General features: G+C 43.4%; 1 protein-coding gene across 1 annotated transcript in view; it reads left to right on the forward strand.

The window, feature by feature from the left end:
* The first annotated feature begins 2,910 nt into the window (after window positions 1-2,910).
* Window positions 2,911-16,727, forward strand: part of KEL (Kell metallo-endopeptidase (Kell blood group)) — a 30,738-nt gene continuing 16,921 nt past the window's right edge. Inside the window, exons 1-5 of the mRNA XM_084633988.1 lie at window positions 2,911-3,101; window positions 11,704-11,893; window positions 13,528-13,731; window positions 14,585-14,709; window positions 15,648-15,794. Coding sequence (XP_084490114.1) covers window positions 3,075-3,101; window positions 11,704-11,893; window positions 13,528-13,731; window positions 14,585-14,709; window positions 15,648-15,794 — 693 coding nt within the window. The 5' untranslated portion in view covers window positions 2,911-3,074. The remainder of the gene's footprint in view (window positions 3,102-11,703; window positions 11,894-13,527; window positions 13,732-14,584; window positions 14,710-15,647; window positions 15,795-16,727) is intronic.

Here is a 16,727-nt window from a genome sequence, read left to right on the forward strand (position 1 = left end):
CTCACTTATCAATCGACGCAGCTGGGAAACCCTTATGTCTTTATAGATGTAGTTGTGAAATCCTCTCTTCTGTATTGTTTTGTCATTATACTTCCCACTTTGCTATTGTTTATTTGCATGGTCTCTGTCTGGTTCTGTGATTGTTTCTGTCTGCTGTATAATTAATTTTCCTGGGTGTAAACTAATTAAGGTAGTGGGATATAATTGGTTGGCTAATCATGTTACAATATGTTAGGATTGGTTAGTTAAATTTCAGTAAAATGATTGGTTAAGGTATAGCTAAGCAGAACTCAAGTTTTACTATATAGTCTGCAGTCAATGAGGAAGTAAAGGGGGGAATGGGAAAAGGGAATGGGGGTGGGGAAGTTGGAATCATGTTTTGCTAAGGGGGGGAATGGGAACAGGGACACAGGTAAGGCTCTCTGGTGTCAGAACTGGGAAGGGGGACACTGAGGAAGGAAACTGGAATCATGCTTGCTGGAAGTTCACCCTAATAAACATTGAATTGTTTGCACCTTTGGACTTTGGGTATTATTGCTCTCTATTCATGCGAGAAGGATCAGGGAAGTAAGCGGGAAAAGGAATAAGCCCCTAACAGGGGGCTTGAGGCATTTCTGTTTTGCAATATTAACAGGAATCTCTAGATATGGAACCTGGCCCTTGTTGCTGCCAGCACCACCAGGTGTAAGCAGGGGTGCTAGAACAATTTGTATAGTGGGGGTGCTGAAAGCCATTTAGCCAAACTCTAAACTGTATATAATGGAAACCACTTCAAGCCAGTGCGTGTGGCAGCACCCCCAGGACCCCTAGTTCCAGCACCTCTCAGACCAAGGGTGACAGAGGGACAGAGTCAGAGAGCAGATAGAAGTGAAGAAATTTGGCTAGTTTATTCACAGATGCTTATAGGTGTCATGGAAGATTTATGTTTTGAGAAGGGATATGAAGGAGGAGAGGATGGAATGGGGGACCTATGGATGAAGAGTACAGGAGTGTGAGCCCCAGAGTGAAGGCACAGAGACAAGTGTGGCAGAGGGACATGAAAGGATCAGCTAGACACAGCTTGGAAGGGTCAGGGAGCAAAAGTAATCATGAGCTGTGCAGTAGGTAGAAGTTAAATTGTGCAGGGCCTTGAAGGCAAAGACAAAGAGCTTGAATATGAATATAAATACTGCTGTGATTCATCTTGCCAGTTGTCTGAGAGAACACATACCAAAGTGAAGACATGGGCATGAGGGTCCAGGCCACCTGTCAGGAGAGCCTTATCAACCAGTCTGAGGACAGATTGAGTACCTCAGTCACATGATATAAATCACTCTGTCACTTCACAGTTATTCTCCCTACCCTGGTTGGGGACAATAGTTTATGTTGCTCAGGGGATGACAGAGGCTGTGCTAAATAAAGGAACCACGAGGCTGAAGTGGGTTACCTATTCCCACCCTATTCAGGATCCTGGTTCATTGTTCAGGGGCTCCTAATTTAAATAAGTAACTGGTAGTTTGACATAACATCTCTCAGGTCACACCAAGTCATGTGTCCCTGTGTCTGTCAAATGGTTCTGAACATTCTGAGACATGATGCCCTCAGTCTCAGAGACTTGATTTGGGGTGACCCAAGAGCTATTTTCTCATACACAGCTAGATGCAAATTCGAGGAGCATTTGTAAAATGGAGGCTGAGCTGGGGGTGACACAGGATAAAACACTGCACAAAAAGAAAACTTCTACAGGGACCTCCATGTTCCAGGCTATTCAGAATCATCAGATGGATATGGAAATGTATGACTTGGGGTGACACAGAAGTACAAGGAACTGGGGATAAGTAATTGACTTCAGCTTCATAAGGGATCAATATCCTTATCTCATAATTATAAAACTATGAATCTGCATGTGCACGTCACGGATACACAAATAACCTCACTTTAAGATCTTTTTTGGGGGGGGCGCTAATATTTGGGAAATTTCTGAATGCCTGAACTGGAATCCAAGCCTATTTGTATATCCCAAAGGCAGTGTGGGAAGACAATAGCACATTCATCTGGAGAGTCTGTCAGAGTGGAGTGGTGAGGGAGGACCCTGCCCCTGGACCTCTGCTCAGGTCTAACCTTTCTGTAAACTCTCACCCCCCCCAAATAGGGCCCAGCCACCCCTCTGTAACTGTCCTTCCCTGTCACTGAGCTTTAGGGGTCTTGAGGGAAGTAACCTAGACTCCCACTCCACTCATGAAACCTTCAAGGGACCACCAGCTGGTTTCTCTAAGCAGAGGAACCACGCCTCTTAAATCCTCCCAGGAACGGTCTTCAGGGAAGTGGGCTGCTGCTATTTTGTACCAAGCTGGAATGCACACAGGGTGCACCTGCCACCCTGGAATGTATACTGGGTGCAGAAGGAAGAGAATCAGAATTCCATTTCTTCTCCTGCTGGAAATAGATACTGGTGCTTTTGTAGAAGCAGCAGGAGAAGCACATCTGGATTTTTGCACCTTCTGTGGGTGGAGGAGCACCAGAATGTGCTCCTCATTATAAGTGTCATTATCTTGGAGGTTAGCAGAGGCCTCAGGGCCCAAAACAGCAGGTTCAGACAGGCAGTTAGAATATCAGAGCAGGCATGTGGAGTGGACGGAACAGCAGGGCAGCTGGGGTAGGAAAGAAGAAGCGGTGAGTTGGCAGGGGGAAAAAATTGCATATTTGTGACCAACATGGGTTCCTGGCATGGCGGAGAGGGGGCAGGTCCACAGGGTAACTCAGACAGATAGGCTGTGGTGGAACCTTGTTCCCCCAAAGGGAAGGAGAAAGCGAAAATGCACTGACGGGGGAGGAACGGGTATCACAAGGAGAAGGTGGGCGGGGAGTTGCAGAAATGTATCCATATCTCTCTCTCTCGGCCTCTTGTTTTCTTTAAGGGTGTTTTTCAAAGCCCTTTTTCTCATCTCCTCCTCCTCCGAGCACTCAGCCAAGGTGGGAAAGAGAGACTGTCTGTGATCTGAACTGTGTTCTTTACCAGCTCTTGGGGAGGAGTAGGGCATAAACAACCTAGCAGCAGCAGCAGTAACCATACAGGGAGCAGGAGAGTCTCCACAATGAATGGCATAAGGACGCCTCAGCAGGTAGGGAAAGAGCTCTAGTCCCCTATTCATATCATTTAACACACTTGTGCTCCCTCTCTTTTCCTTCCTTTCTATGTCTCTCTTTCACTCTTATCCTGCTCTGTGCCCTAAGGGGGGTTGAACAGCTGGACTCAATCGCACTTGAGAGTTGGGGTACAAAAGCACTTGCACAGGGCCCAGCACTAGGGGTTCAGGTTCCAGCATGGGGATCTACAAAGTTTGAGTTTCAACTTTGTTTTGGATTTGCCTAATTTACACATAGATAACTCCTGGCCCTCCCTCCCTGCTGCCGGTGAGACAAGATATCAGAGTTTTCTGTCTCTATATTTATCTGTATCCCCTGCTTTGCCCACATTTGTCTCCATATCTCTGTATCAGAGTGAGTGAATTTGCAGGGGAGGCTCATTTTGCACGATTCCAGTTGGTAACTGCTGCTAGAACCACCAGCTACAATTCAGAGTCATCCGAGTGGACAGTTTTGTCTTGGAGTTGCTGTCCACAGTTAAAGATTTTAGAAAACTGGTTCCCACTGGTGGCCATTTTGAGGTTATACTGAGACCTAAGTGAACAATTTGCAACAAATAATGTATCTGATGAGGTTTTTTTTATAGTATCCACAATTTGTCCACACACAAATTGCAGAATTCCAGATACACTCTTTATTCAGAATTATTTGCAATTTTTTTCAACATTTTTTTTTTAGTGTGAGCTCATTCTTCAGTTGGAAATATTTGCAAATTGAAAATCACATTGTATTGGCTAATTATATGTCATGTGGTTTTGTTTCTCTTTCCTGACTAGATGTCTTATGTAATTAATCAACATAACTGCACATTTATAATCAAATGTACATTTGCCAAGCAGGGCTAATTTGGTTAAATATATAAGATCCAAATGGAACAGAAACAATACCATATGAGTTATGTAAGTAATCAACATAACATTAATTTCAAAATGTCTATTAGGTTATAATTAAAGCTGTTGAATTCAGCAAAAAGCAGAGTTCATAAGCCTTTGTTTGTATTCTAAATTGCTGTTCCATTTGTTCGTGTTCATACCCATTTTTATTTTCTGTTCAGACAAATGGGGTTTTGTTGGCATGTATATTTGGGGAATGGCTGTTTTACATACAAATACCCACATTCTCATGAGAACAAGAGTAGTTGTCATTCATTATTTCAATTTTTTATTGGCTGTTTTTATGCTTCACACTTTTCAGTCTTCCAGGCCAGGGTTCAGCAAACCATCTCTGTTCAGCAAAGCACTTTAGTCTATGCTTCACTTTCAATGTGTGCTTCAATCCCACATTTTCCAGGGATTTATGCACGTGCTTAAGTGCCTTGCTAAACAGAGATGGATTTAAGCATGTGCTAAAGTGTTTTGCTGGATTGGGGCTCCAAATCTGAGAGGATAAGGTCTTTGGTGCAAGTGCATCCACGGAAATCAGGCCCAGATTAACCAATGTGCACTGGGTGCACTTGCACAGGGCCCCCCATATCAGGTTTTGCCCAGTTGCCCCTCCACTATGATGGAGGGGTGTTGGGACCCTCTGCACCAGGTTGCAGCACCACTCAGGTTTGGATCAGCCAGTCCTCTGTCATGATGGAGGAGGGCGCTGGGCCAAATCTGAGTGGTAGTGTGACCCTGGGTGCCAGGTCACAATGCCTGGAGCAGGGAGCCGGACAGAGCCCCGTGGGACAGAAACCGCTGCCCGGGTGGTGAGTGTGAGGCAGGCTTGTTCTCCAACCCACCCACTTCACCCACCGCTCCCTGGGACCTCCCATCTGCCATGGGACAGTATTAGGATTGTAGTGCTGAGGTGGAGGGTGCTGCTGCTTGTGGCCAGTGCTCCCGCAGCAGGGCAAGGAGGAGAGGCATTGTGCCTCCCATTGAATCGGGAGACTACATCCACCCCTGCATGTGATTACTGTGGCAAATCATGCCTCAGGCCCACTGAATAGCAAATGGTCAAAGTGAACAGTTTGTGAACAACCCAATGGCTGAAAATAATTCATTCAAGTTATTTAGAGAATACTTACAAATAATAGCTCTGATTCACCACTGCCTTACACCTTTTGTTTCATCATTTACACCCATACTAACTGAGTGCAAATTAGATATAAAATGCTACCATTCTGCTTTGGTAGTGTTTTACACCTGCTTTGTGCTCATTTTGCACAAGTATAAATGTTAATGACAAGGGAGAACCAGGCCCAGTGAATGCATAGGCAGAAATCTGTCACAAACAGAAAAAGGGCTAAATTATTTGGAGAATTTATTTGCAACAAATAATTCTACTAGCTTTAACTGTAACAGTCTCAGTTCATGTCCTCTTAGTTTATAAATCACATGGTTGTTGTATCAACCAGACAAGGTACTAACAAGCTTCAAGAGGACTTTATTTTCAAAGTGGAAACCTTTTTACCAAGCTGCTTTTGCACCCTCTCTAGCTCTCTCCCAGCCTCTCAACTCCTCCCCCCTCCTTCCTGTTTCCTGTCCTTTCAGACTCCCAACAGCCCGTGCTCCCAATTCTAATAATTACAAACAACATCTAAACACCACATTTCCTCCTTTCTTAAGAAACTCTCTCAATTAAAATAAACATTGTTGTTCTAACCACAGGAACAAATATGAAACACGACACTATATTGTTGGCAAAAATATTACACTGAAAACACTGTAGATACTACATAAATCGTCTCTAGTCCAGACAGGAGGTCGTCTGGGTCTGACAGGCCGTCTCTCAAACCCTGGTTCCAGTGTAATGTCTTGTGGTGTTGGTATTACGGTGAAGTCATCCACTGCAGACTGGGTGTTGGCATAATTTCCTCTTGGTGGATAGGCAGGTGCAAGATAATAAGCATTCCATACCCACCCATCAGAAAGTCAATCGGTGTAAGGTCCTTTCTTCTCCATGATTTTAAGAGGAGCTGTGAATTTATGGTCCCCTTTGCATAAAATTCTTGGTTTTCGTATTCTAACAAAGGAACTACACTCAAACTTTGGTTCCTTAGCATCTCACTGCTTGTCTGTGAAAGCCTTATACTTTGCTTGGCTCTGTTCAGCTGTTTTTCTCACATCGTCCTTGTTTGGGGCATCAGGTCTTGCCTTTAACAATCCAGCAATGTTCAGTTTAGTTTTCATCTGTTTTCCACGCAGTAACTCTGCGGGTGATCTTTGCGTTGTGGCATATCTTGTAGCCTGGTATGCTTGCAAGAAAATCAGTAGTGAAGGGTATCCACAATCGTCCTTCCAGTATAGCCGTTTGCATACTCTCTTTCAAACTTCTGTTAAACGGTTCGATTTCCCCATTGGCTTGAGGGTAATATAGGGATGACCTTCTGTGTAAAATGTTCCTCTGTGCTAGAAAAATTTCAAACTCCAGGGAAGTAAATTGACTACCATTATCTGAAACCAGTTCTTTGGGGTTACATTCCCTGCTAAAAACTGAAGAGAGGAACTTAATTACTGTATCAGAATAGATTTGCGATGTAAACACAAATGTTTACTGTTTACTCAGGCCATTTACTGAAATAGTCTATTAAAGTCATGGCATAATGGCAGTCAGTTGGAGCAGTATCAAAGGGTCCTACAATGTCAATTGCCACTTTTTCCCATGCAGATTCAGGAAGAGGAACAGGCTGTAATGGAGGGGTACATATCACTGCTGTCTTATCATGCATTTGGCAAGTGACACAGGATTTTATGAGTGCTTCAGTTTGAGAGTCCATCTGTGGCCACCAATCCAGATCCTGTAGTCATTGTTTGGTTCAGACAATTCCCTGATGTGTATCTTGTGCCAGGTGTATGAGTTTTGACTGTAATTCTTCTGGCACAAGGAGCCAGTGTGTACCTCGTAGCACACAGCCATCAAACAAAGAAAGTTCATCCCGAACTCTAAAATAAGGCAGCAAAACTGAGTAGATGACTTATGTAATTAACCTACGCACTGTAAATTCCAAATTGTGTATTTTACTCTTAAATAATCAGTTAGAAATTAGCTTCCAGTGACTATTCAAGCATTTGGGCTGACATGGCAAATTTGGCAAGAGTTGGTGTTAGTAAAACTTGAGTGCCTGAATTTTCATGGGAAGCAAATAGGATTGTGAACATGGCTGAGTCAAAGTACACCTTCCCCTTCAGACTAATATTCTTAGAAAATTGTTTCCTTGCTTTGTTCACCTCTAGATATATCTTTGCTTTAAATTCTTTCTCTTTCCTCTCCCTCCAACCACCAAGAATTTCTCCCACATTCAGCACTTCAGTATCTGAGCACTTTACAAAATTATCATTACCACAAGACAAAAGCTTCTTCCTTAGACACTCTGGGTTGTTTTTTTTCAGCGATTTCCTCTCCTCCTCTATCATCCCCGTTATTGCAGATGTGGGGAAAGATCAGCTGAAGAAACAAGTTTTATACTTTGCACTAAGAGCTGTGAGCTCTGAGCTTATTTTTCATGGGAAGTGAATTCTATCCGCTTGAGACAACTGCTGAAAAAGCTCTGCCTTCTCCTCTCCCAGGATTAATTTTCCAGACTAACATTTTCATAGTTCCTTATTAGACATCTATGGAGATGGACAAAGATCTTTTCTAGCACTGCACTAGTTGAAATTATGGGCCAAAGATTCAGCAAAAAAATTCAAAAGTAAATTGAACAGTTTTGTTTTGTTCAAAATTTTTCACATTGTTTTCAATTTTTGAAAAAAAAAGGGAAAAGAAAATTACTTTTGAAAAAATGTGTTTTGAATTTCTGGATTCCCCGCCCCCCATATCAGTTTTTACTTCTGCCCATTTTTTAAAAAGGCAAGGGGGTGTAAAAATGCGGGGGAGGGGAGTGATTTTCTCTCACTATATATACACATTTTCATACATTTCCTGTAGTGAATCATTTAAATAGAGATAGTCGGGTTTTTCCACGTATTTCTCTAACTTCTTTACCTTTCCTATCCCCCTTTTTCAGGGGAAGGAAGTTAGGAAGTAAGTAAAATTGAGAGAAACTGGGAAATTTCCAACTATTTTGAAATAAAAAATTCAAACGTTTAAAAGTTTTGGATATTTTAACATTTGTGTTTAGAAATTTTTCTAAACAAACAAGTCATCAACAATAATATATTTTTATATATTTATTCACCAAAAAAAATGAATTAAACCCTATTTTTGGAGTCACACACACACACACACACACACAAGTGTATCTGCCCAGGTGTTTACTTGGCTTGGCTTGATTCTGTGTCTAACCTTAAAGACTGAAACAGAAAATTTGAATTTGGCCATTTATTCTGTGAGGAGCTCATGAAGTAAGCAGAGCTTTTGGGAGATCTGCTTTTATTGACATTGGAGCTTACCTTAGCCCTGCTGCACTGCCGAATGGACTTTTAACGGCCTGGTCAGCGGTGCTGACCAGAGCCACCAGGGTCCCTTTTCGACCAGGTGTTCTGGTCGAAAACTGGATGCCTGGCAATCCTATCTTTATTAACATATGTAACCTATAAATGACAGGGTCCATACCCCATTTGCCCATGCCCATCCCCCACCCTGGAATATCCAGTCCCCACAACATGGAGCAGCACTGGAAATGTGACCCACTCCTCAGTCTCCTGTAAACCATTCAGACTCCACACTCCTTCATGAATTGAAGCTAGTGATGGCTTGGAGGTGAAAGGCTCTCTATCCTCTTCCTCAGTCTCCTCCAACCAGACAGCCAGTTTACCCACTCACTCCTCTCTTACCTGGAAGGGGCAACCTGCACATGATAGGCTCCATATCCCATTCCTCAGTCCCCTGTAAGCTATCCAACTGTCTTGCACCCCACAACTTCAGGCCAGATTGGAAGATGTAAAAGCTTCCATATCCCATTGCCAAAACCCTTTGAGTATCCAGACCTACCTGAGCTGAGACCAGACTGAAGCCAGAGACTATATGAAAAATTCTGTAGATCAGTGGCACCCCTTGCCCCCTACAGTTTCCCAGAGACATTTTATCCCCTTTGGACCTAAGGTCAAGGGTAGTTAGTTTGTGTTGGGCCATGTGTATCTAGCCATGAGAGGCAGAGGAGGCATTCCCCCATTCTGTATCTTCTTCCCACAGCACTAAGGGAGGAGATCAGTGTCCTTCTGAGCAGACCCAGGACATTGTTATTTCAAAAGTTGAATGTCATTCCTTCAAACCCAACATAAAATACAGATAAGCTAAATCCAAACGCTATTATTTAGGAAATATGAAATGTTTTAGGAACATTTGTTCTTGTCATGATCTTCACAGCACAGACCCTAAAATCTCAGCTTCTTCGCATTATTCAGAATTGTGGGTTTGGAGGGAGCACTGTAAATATCCGGTTTGTTTGCTTGCTTGCTTGCTTCTTTGTTTTAATCACTGTTCTTTAAACAGAGGCATTATTTAATAAGGAACATATTAATACACTTTATGTAGGGTCTACTGTGAATTATAGATTACACAGCGAATGAAAAGTCATATCTTGCTGCTTCCTGTCTTCTTATACCACAACTTTCAGCATTTGAGGAGATATAAGTACCCTTCAAAGACCACAAGACCACAGTACTCCAGGATTTTGAACACCTTGTAATCAGGCTGCCAACCTGAAAAACAGAGAAACATATTGCAGGGGCAAGGAGGGGGCACAAGGGATAGTTTTGGAGGGAGTGAAGGAGTTGCACACAGAAGAAAAGGGTACCCACTCCTCTCTGTTCTTAAGCCATGCAAATTCTCCCTCCCTTTCCACCCCCTTCCTGAGACTGTCTTCACTTTTAGAGTAAAACCCAGTGTGTGTTACCGTCACAGTGAGGTGGAAGAAAACCATTTTTCTTCTTTTTTTGTGTTTGGTCTGGTCACTTTCTATGTTTTCTACCCTATATGTGTAGGCCCAGCTCCTGTGTATTTGATTTCCTTTCTCCTATTCCAAATCCTGCCTTAATTAGTTGGGGGCAGATTTTCAAAGGCACAGTTATGCACCCATTGAAGGCCAATGGGAACTGGGCACCTAACTGGAATGTCTGCCTTTGAAAATCCCACATTAATGATTGTGCTGCCTTTCAAGGATGTAAAATACTAGATGTGCTAAGCATTATGGCCCCAGATCCATAAAAATATTGAGGCAGGTTCCTAAATTCCATTGAAATCAATGGAAGTTAGAAGCCTCAATACCTTTGTGGATCTGGGGCTAGAACCCTGCTTTTTGCTCTTCTTCTATTCAGCTCTGTATAGGATCTTATATCATGCTCATCACTATAGTGTGTGAGCAGCTTCCAGCAGAGATAGGAGCACTTTCCAGCAGTGCATTAAGCAGCGGGACTAACGTCTGCCATGTCTGGTTAGTTCTCTCATATTCTCACATGGGGAGAAGAGTGTGTAGGAGTGTCATAAAAATAAAGGGAAGGGTAACCACCTTTCTGTATACAGTGCTATAAAATCCCTCCTGACCAGAGGCAAAACCGTTTTACCTGTAAAGGGTTAAGAAGCTAAGATAACCTCGCTGGCACCTGACCAAAATGACCAATGAGATGACAAGATACTTTCAAAGCTGGGGGGGAGGAAGAGAACAAAGGGTCTGTCTGTCTGTGTGATGCTTTTGCCAGGAACAGATCAGGAATGCAGTTTCAGAACTTCTGTTAGTTAGTAAGTAATCTAGCTAGAAATGTGATTTCCTTTTGTTTAATGACTGGCAAAATAAGCTGTGCTGAATGGAATGTATATTCCTGCTTTTGTATCTTTTTGTAACTTAAGGTTTTGCCTAGAGGGATTCTCTATGTTTTGAATCTGATTACCCTGTAAGGTATTTACCAACCTTAGTTTCTGGAGGAGTCCATTCCACGCTCTCAGATCAGCCCCTGAGAAAGCTCTGTCTCCTGCACCAATGACCTTATAGAATCATAGAATATCAGGGTTGGAAGGGACCACAGGAGGTCATCTAATCCAACCCCCTGCTCGAAGTAGGACCAATCCCCAATTTTTGCCCCAGATCCCTAAATGGCTCCCTCAAGGATTGAACTCACAACCCTGGGTTTGAGCAGGCCAATGCTCAGACTACTGAGCTATCCCTCCCCCTTCTGTTTCTATACCATCTCCACATTCCTCCTCCCCCACCTGGGTTTTCTGTTATCTTTTCTCTGCTTTTATTATGATTATTGTTTATTATTAATCATGTTTATGGCAGTAGTGCCCAAGGCCTAGATACAAACACAAAGCAGCTGCTGGTCCCAGCCCAAAAGAGCTTACAGTCTGAACAGACCAGAGAGACACAGGGTTGGGGCAAGGGGGTAAAACACAAGCAGAATGAACAATGGGATGGCAGCATGTTAGTGCCATGATTTTGGGGGAGGATTTGGGGAGTCAGCTAAATGGAAAGAAAGGGAAGGATCGCTGCAGTTGGTGAGGAAGAGGTGCAGAAACTGCTGTTGAGGGTTCTGCAAGGCATGGATAGAAGCAACTGGGGAACTGGTACAATTAGTAATGTCTCTGGTTACCACCCCTCCTGTGTCAATACTAGTTGAACAGGTGGAGCTAGGAGGGCATGTGACCTGGTGTGACTTTAATAGGAATGTTTCTCTCTTCATCTCCTCTCTTTTCCTCACTCCCCCTTTTCAGGCCTGTGAGGAGGATCCGAGAGAGGCTTCAAAGAAAGGAAGATGGCTCCGGGGGAAGAGCCTGCTCCTGTGTGCTCTCATGCTCAGCACTGTCCTTGGGTTTGCATTGCTTCTTGCCTACACCATCCTGACCGGTGGCCTGGGTACAAGACATGACAGTCCTTCTCCTTTCCCTCACACCCGACCCACCAGTGAGACCCCTTCCTCTCTCCTCTCCCTTCATTGCCTTTTGGGCTGAGCATCTATACTAGGTCCAGGCCCTGGATGATTCCTAAATCTTAGGAAAACAAATGTCTGAAGTAAATAAATTGTAATAAAGAGATATTGCCCTACCCCTCTCCAAGCCCTCCCTGCCATATGAAGGTCTCCTCACTTCCAAGCTCCCACACTTCCCAACCTAGTGTGGCCTGGCCCAGCTTCCATGAAGAGCAGCATTGCACCTTCTAAAAGCTATTGTATTACAGTACTCTCATCCCCTCTCTCTTACCCACAGCTTCTGTATCCCTGAGCAGTATTGGTCTGTCTGTAGGTGACCCAGCAGAAATAGGGATAAGTCTGGAATTTGGGGCTGGGGCTTGGAATTGCCCTTCCTTTCCATCCCTGAATTCATAGGCCCGTCTTAGTTTTCACAGATCCAACCAATGGAATCCTTGTACTAATAAGACAATTAGAGAGTTCCTGTCAGTGGCAGAGCTGGAAATAGAGCCCAGGAATCCAGATCCACAAGCAGTCCACTTTTCTAACCACTAGACAGATCTCTGCTATAAAGGATCTATAAATATGAAGAGGCCAAGTCATACATATCCTGTTCCCCAGTTTACTTATTTTCCCCTTAGCTGGCATTTCCTTTTAACTCCTCTCCTATCCTTTCCCCATTTGTGAGGGCTGGGGATACCCTCACTATAGACCCCTAGAAGGCTGCATTATTTCAAATCTCCCACCTTTTCCCACGTACATCATACCAACCAGTGAAGGTCTGAGCCCTACTTGTATATTATACAGAATTTGTTTAGGCCAGTTTCCTATGTCTCAGACAATGGCCCTTCCACCCTTCACCTTGAGACATTATGCTGCAGCCTATGGCCTTGTCTAGACACAAACATCCAAGGGTTTAACTAAAGATGTATTATTATTTTGACTGAAGAGTAGCTTATTTCAGCGAAGAACTGACTTAACTGGAAACCAACATAAACCACTCTTAAAACAAAATAAGAGTGTCTACCCAGGAGTTTACACAGGCTTAATTAAATCAGTTTTTAAATCAACATAAGTTGGACTGGTACAACTTTCCTCCGTAGAAAAGGTCTGACAGATTTCACTTTTGGGAAATGCTTCCTGATATATCATTGTTCAGGTTTCTCTCTTTTCCCCTAGCTATGCCCTTCTCTTCCTCTCTGGTGTTTACACCCTTCCTAACCTTGTAGTGGTTATCATGTTCCCTTGGGGTCATTACTTGGCCAAACACCCACTGACACAGTGAATGTGGTAAGAAGATGGAAATAGGAGAAGTTCGCTGATAATCAGCTTTGTGGCCGCTTGGGTTGTGCCAAGATGGGACCTCCTCCCTGGGGTGACCCTACAGCCTTTATTTTAATGGCTTCCCTTAATTGGTACTTATTGTCATCCATCCACAAAGTCAGACATAGGATAACACTTTATCCTCTGTTCAGCAATCGTTTTTCAAAGAATCCAACACTGTGCCAAAAGCATAGGATTTTTACCACAAATAAAACTTCAAAATAACCTCTTTCCTATATTTTCATACAGTTGTCCTGAATTTCCTTCACCCTGCTAATGATGGCTCCTGTCTTTGCTTCTTGCCCAGAACCTTGTGACACGGAGGAATGTCTCATGCTCCTGGCCAGACTCCTGGAGGTGAGAAATGCCACCATAGACCCCTGTGAGGATTTTTATGGCTATGCCTGTGGCAACTGGGAAGCCAACCACTTGCGCACGGAGACTATGGAGTCATCAAATGTGTTTGATGTCCTGCTGGAAGAAAACCAGCTGATCCTGAAGAGGCTCTTAGGTAGGGAGGGGAGATGGATGGTGTATGTACTGCCAGCATCCTCTTCAGTCAGAGATGTGATTACTGACATACAACAGTGCAGCCATTCCCAACAGGGACCAAACCCAACCCGTCACCTCTCTGTCACTGCAACCACAAGCATGAGCCCCAGCATGCACCAGTATGGGACCGCACCGCTGGGAATAACACCATCCCCGTCACCACAACCACCAACATGCATCACTACAACCTTCCCCAGAAAATGATCAAACAATTTCAGTCACCATAGACACAGTGACAACCACATGGTCTCTCACTACAGCCCCTTAAAGTCCAAATCATTTTCCTGACATCTCACACCACCACTGTTGAAGTAGCCATGCCAATCAGGCAGCAATACAACCAACTGTGCATTGACACACAACCACCCCCATGTTATCTCCCTGTCATTGCCACCAGAGCTATAACCATCCTAGATGGGAACATAAAGCTCTCTTGGGATTCTCCAGTGCTGACTTGTGACTGTATCCCTCTGTCTCGTAGAGTTCGGATGTGATCATGTCTCTCATTACTCTCTTGGCCCCTAGAAACTATAGCAGAAACCTCCTTGCTTACAGCTGAAGCTACTGCTTTGGTTTAGGTGATTGTGAGTTGTACTTTTTAGTGTGGAAAATCCAGATTTGATCTGCACTGGTGGCCATGGCGTTTCTCTATGCAGCTCCAGTATGCTGTATTTTGTCATGGCTTATCAAACAAGCTGTAGTTCCTGCTTCAGGATGCACATTACCTCTTACCCACCCCACCTCCTCACCTGATGCGGCTTCTTGCTCTTTAATTTTTGGCTTGTTAGCGTTGTGTGCTTTCCTTTTCTCAGAGGTTCCACAGCTCAGGGTTGAAGGCTCAGCCAAGGGAAAAGCCATCCAGTTCTACCACTCCTGCATGGATACCCAACAGATAGAAGCAGAAGGGGCTCAGCCCTTGAAGGAGCTCATAAATCAGGTGATCATTGTTCACACTATATTATTTCTGAGCATACGTATACCCTTACACTTCAGAAAAGAGTTCTACCAGGAAAAAGGATGGAAAACAATAGGGGGAAAGGTAATCTGCTTCATTATTTGCTCCTTCATTATTGCACTTGCTAGCACCAGGTCATTGGCGACTCAGGTGTCAGTGATGGCAAGTTGGTGGCTTCTGCCCATAGAATGAGTATAATTTGTAAATGAGGAGTCATAGCCTAATTTATAACTGACGAGACTCCATGGCACAAACAGCATTTCCCTAATAGATATGATGGGCCCAACGCTCATACTTGGCTGCCTGATTTCAGGCCCTGACTATGTATTTATTACCTTAATGTCCGTTCAGGCTAGTGCAGCCTTGCAGTTTCAGAATTCCTCCCATCCTGAAGGCAGGGATATTTTTCTTAACAGAAACTCAGTGTAATTCAGTAAGATCCAGCCTGCAGGATAGGAAACTCCCTGCAAAAAACAGATGGAATTTTGGGGCCCAATGAATGTACGATCTGATTTAAGCACCTAAATCCCCAAGTATGAAAAATGAGCCCTAACTGCCCTGCTTGAGGGTCACAGTGAAGTGTAGACACTTTCCTTTCATCCCCCTCTACCTTCTTAAGTCACCTGTGGCCATCATGTGGCTTTCTCTCATCCTCTTGCCCTCCCCTGCCCTGTATGGCAATTTTATGTCATTCCATAAAGATAAAGTGACAGGGTCACTTTAGGGTCACAGAGTGAGTGTGAAGATTTTCATGGGTTCTTCCCTTTCTTCTTCATTATTTATACTGATCCTGAACCTTGGCTGTCATATTCATCATGTTCCATGGGGTGGAATTTGGAAATCAGTATCCAGCAGCTGTTCTTGCTTCTCTTTCCACCAATGGTGATCAGTACGTTCTCTGTTTGTCACTCTTTCCTCAGGTTGGTGGCTGGAACTTCACAGGCCCTGGGAAACAAACCGATTTTAACCAGACCCTGCAAACACTCATGGGCAAATACAACACTTTCCCCTTCTTCAGAGTATATGTGGGACCCAGCTCTTCTGACCCCAGCACCAATATTATCCAGGTGAGAGGATCAGCAGGAGATGGCAGTCGGAAAGGACAGAGTCAGAGCAGTACCTATTGGCCTTTAGGATCAAACAACTGCTTAAGCTACTGCGAGTGGAAACTGGACATATCTTACGAGTATTATAAACACATTAGCTCCATAAAAAGATCTCTGCAAATCTATGCAATTAAAACAAACAAGAAGAACTGTTTTGCCATGCAGAGTGTAATTAAGCCGTGGAACTCACTGCTGCAGGATATCATTGATGCTATTAGATCATTGAGACTAGAAGAGGATTAGGAACTTTCATGAACTGAACCAACACCAGCAGTAACACTATGTAAGGGACAAATTGTTTTGGTCATCAATCCTCATGAGCTGGGAGGCCAAGGAGTCCTCCTTGCTCCAGTTGTATAATATTACATAATAAGGTATGCTGTGGATATTTTAAAGCCTTTGTCTGTCAGAGACTGGAGACCAGATACTATTTTGTACCAGTTCATTTTCTTACATTTTCCACTAATTTCTTAATTTTGTAATTACTTTTTTAAAAACAACAACCTTTATCATTCATTTCTGGAAATTGAGCATATGGGGAGTGGGTTAGGGTGAGCACATGCAGATAAAGTTATTTCCCTTTCTCCCACCCTTTATCTGCCCTTGTCTAGTTATATAGTAAGCTGTCTTAGAAGGGACTGGCTCTTGTTATGTGCATAGCACAATGGGGCCCTGGTCTCAGATGGGTCTCTTGGCATCACTTATATAAACAAGTTATGAATTTTTATTTATTATATGTAATAATAATTAGGGCTGTCAAGTGATGAAAAAAAGTCATGATTAATTGCATTAATTGCACAATTAATTTCACTGTTAAACAATAGAATACTATTTATATAAATATTTTTGGATATTTTCCACATTTTCAAATATATTGATTTCAATTACAACACA

This window comes from Lepidochelys olivacea (assembly GCF_965140295.1).
Source record: "Lepidochelys olivacea isolate rLepOli2 genome assembly, chromosome: 1".
Taxonomy (NCBI): Eukaryota; Metazoa; Chordata; order Testudines; family Cheloniidae; genus Lepidochelys; species Lepidochelys olivacea.